The 2088-nt window shown below is 47.9% G+C and overlaps 1 protein-coding gene across 1 annotated transcript; it reads right to left on the bottom strand.

Moving 5' to 3' along the window:
- Positions 1 to 933: 933 nt before the first annotated feature.
- Atp5mc2l2 (ATP synthase membrane subunit c locus 2 like 2) lies at positions 934 to 1589 on the bottom strand. Its single transcript, XM_039103287.2, has one exon. The coding sequence runs from the start codon at positions 1434 to 1436 to the stop codon at positions 1113 to 1115; it is 324 nt and encodes a 107-aa protein (XP_038959215.1). The 5' UTR covers positions 1437 to 1589; the 3' UTR covers positions 934 to 1112.
- Positions 1590 to 2088: the final 499 nt, after the last annotated feature.

Genomic DNA, 2088 nt, shown 5'->3' with positions numbered 1-2088 from the left:
TAATCTCAGCTGCTCTGGTTACTGAGGCAGGAGAATGAGGAATTCAAGACTGGACCATACCATGGGCAATTTAGTGAGACCATATCTCAAAACAATAAGTTTTTAAAATCAGAGGCTGACTGTATAACAGAGCAGCAGAAGACTTACCTAGCAGAGCAAACAGTGCAATCTCCAGTTCTGGAAGAAAAAGAAAAAGAGAAGAAGGAAGGAAGGGAAGAAGAAAGGAAGGAAGGAAGGAAGGGAGGAAAGAAGGGAGGAAAACAGTACAGAAAAATAAATGGAGGCAGGTAAAGACATTCACAAACCAGCAGAGCTCACTAATAACATTGCCTTCCTAAGAAAGTTACGTGAGGATGTCCTCCAGGAAAAAGAGGAAGGATGGAGAAGAGAGAGGAAGACAGATACAAGCAATGCAGGAACCATGTCAGTGTGGAGCTGTGCAGGTGACAGATGTGGGGGCCAGAAATACACTGAGGGAGTGTACTGGGTTTCAGGTCATATTAAAAGTAAAACAGAGGGGTTGGGGATTTAGCTCAGTGGTAGAGCGCTTGCCTAGGAAGCGCAAGGCCCTGGGTTCGGTCCCCAGCTCCGAAAAAAAAGAACCAAAAAAAAAAAAAAAAAAAAGTAAAACAGAAACTGTTAAAAGGGGGGAAAGGGCTAGCGTGTAGCTCAGTGAATTTGCCTCTCATAACCACAGACTGGGTTTGATTACCAGCCACACACATGTATACTACTTGGGGGTGAGGGGAGGATTATGAGAAAACCTGGTGGCAAAGACATACTTCTGTTTCTTCTCTCTTCTTCTTCTTCTTCTTCTTCTTCTTCTTCTTCTTCTTCTTCTTCTTCTTCTTCTTCTTCTTCTTCTTCTTCTTCTTCTTCTCCTCCTCCTCCTCCTCCTCCTCCTCCTCCTCCTCCTCCTCCTCCTCCTTCTTCTTCTTCTTCTTCTTTTCTTCTTCTTCTTTTTCTTATTAATACAGTATTTGTCTTCTTCTCTCTGTCAAACCCTGAGCCAAGCACTTTCCCCAGACTTCTTGGGGAGGCACAGGAAAAGGAACACACAGGGCAGATGAGACACGGAAGAACCATGGGAGGTGGAGATGGAGACAGCTGCTTCACATGGCGAAGAGGATGAGGAAGGCCACCGTTAGGCAAAAGAGCCCCATGGCCTCAGAGAGGGCGAAGCCCAGAATCGCATAGGAGAAGAGTTGCTGCTTCAGAGAAGGGTTCCTGGCATAGTCAATGATGAGACTCCCAAAAACAGTCCCAATTCCTGCTCCAGAGCCGGCCACCCCAACTGTAGCAGCCCCAGCTCCAATGAACTTGGCAGCTGTGCCGATGTCCCTTGAAATGGCGCTGGTTTGGAAGCTGCAGCTAGGGATAAGCGAGGTCAGAGGTCGCCGGACCGCCAAGCAGCTGAGGCCCTCATCTGTGGGCATCTGTGGTCGCTTCAACTCCACTGCGGAGAGCGGACGACTCAGCAGCTGAGAGGTGCTGATCAGGGAGCGGGTAGAGACGAACTTGGAGCAGGCATACACTTTTCAGGGGTGAGGGGCAAAGGCAGAGGAGCTGCTCCCAGGGTAGAGAAGATAGAGAGCCTCTCTTCTTTTCTTAAGGAAAGGTAGGTAAGCTATGAGAAGGGGTGTGTGAAAGAACCAGAGTTGGCACGGAACACACCAAGACCAAGTTCTCAGTGCAAAGGAAATTTACTTGCCCCAGAGAAAGGAAGAGCAGGAGTAAGAGACAAAGGCAGGAGACAGCAATATGGCAGAGGGCTAAGGGAGAGGGGGGAGGGAAATTTGCCCCTGAGGAACAAAGGACAGCCTCTGGATAGAGGGGGACAGATGGGACACATAGACAAGTGGCAGTTTATAAAGGGAAAGGGGGACAACCTTGGTGAGGATGAAGTGTTTAATTTTGATTGGGAAAATTAATTAGGTGAACCAAAGGGGGCTTCTGATTGTTGGACTTTAGTACTTTGATAGCTGGACCTTGGTGGTCAGCCTCAGGAGGAAGAAGTGACCAAATAAAGGACTAGACCCAGACGACTCACTTTAGGAATGCAATCTAATGTTATTTAGCAAAAGGGAG

Source organism: Rattus norvegicus, chromosome 2 (assembly GCF_036323735.1).
Source record: "Rattus norvegicus strain BN/NHsdMcwi chromosome 2, GRCr8, whole genome shotgun sequence".
Classification (NCBI taxonomy): Eukaryota; Metazoa; Chordata; class Mammalia; order Rodentia; family Muridae; genus Rattus; species Rattus norvegicus.
Note: the sequence above shows the minus strand (reverse complement) of the source record. Positions and strands in the feature narration are given on the sequence as shown.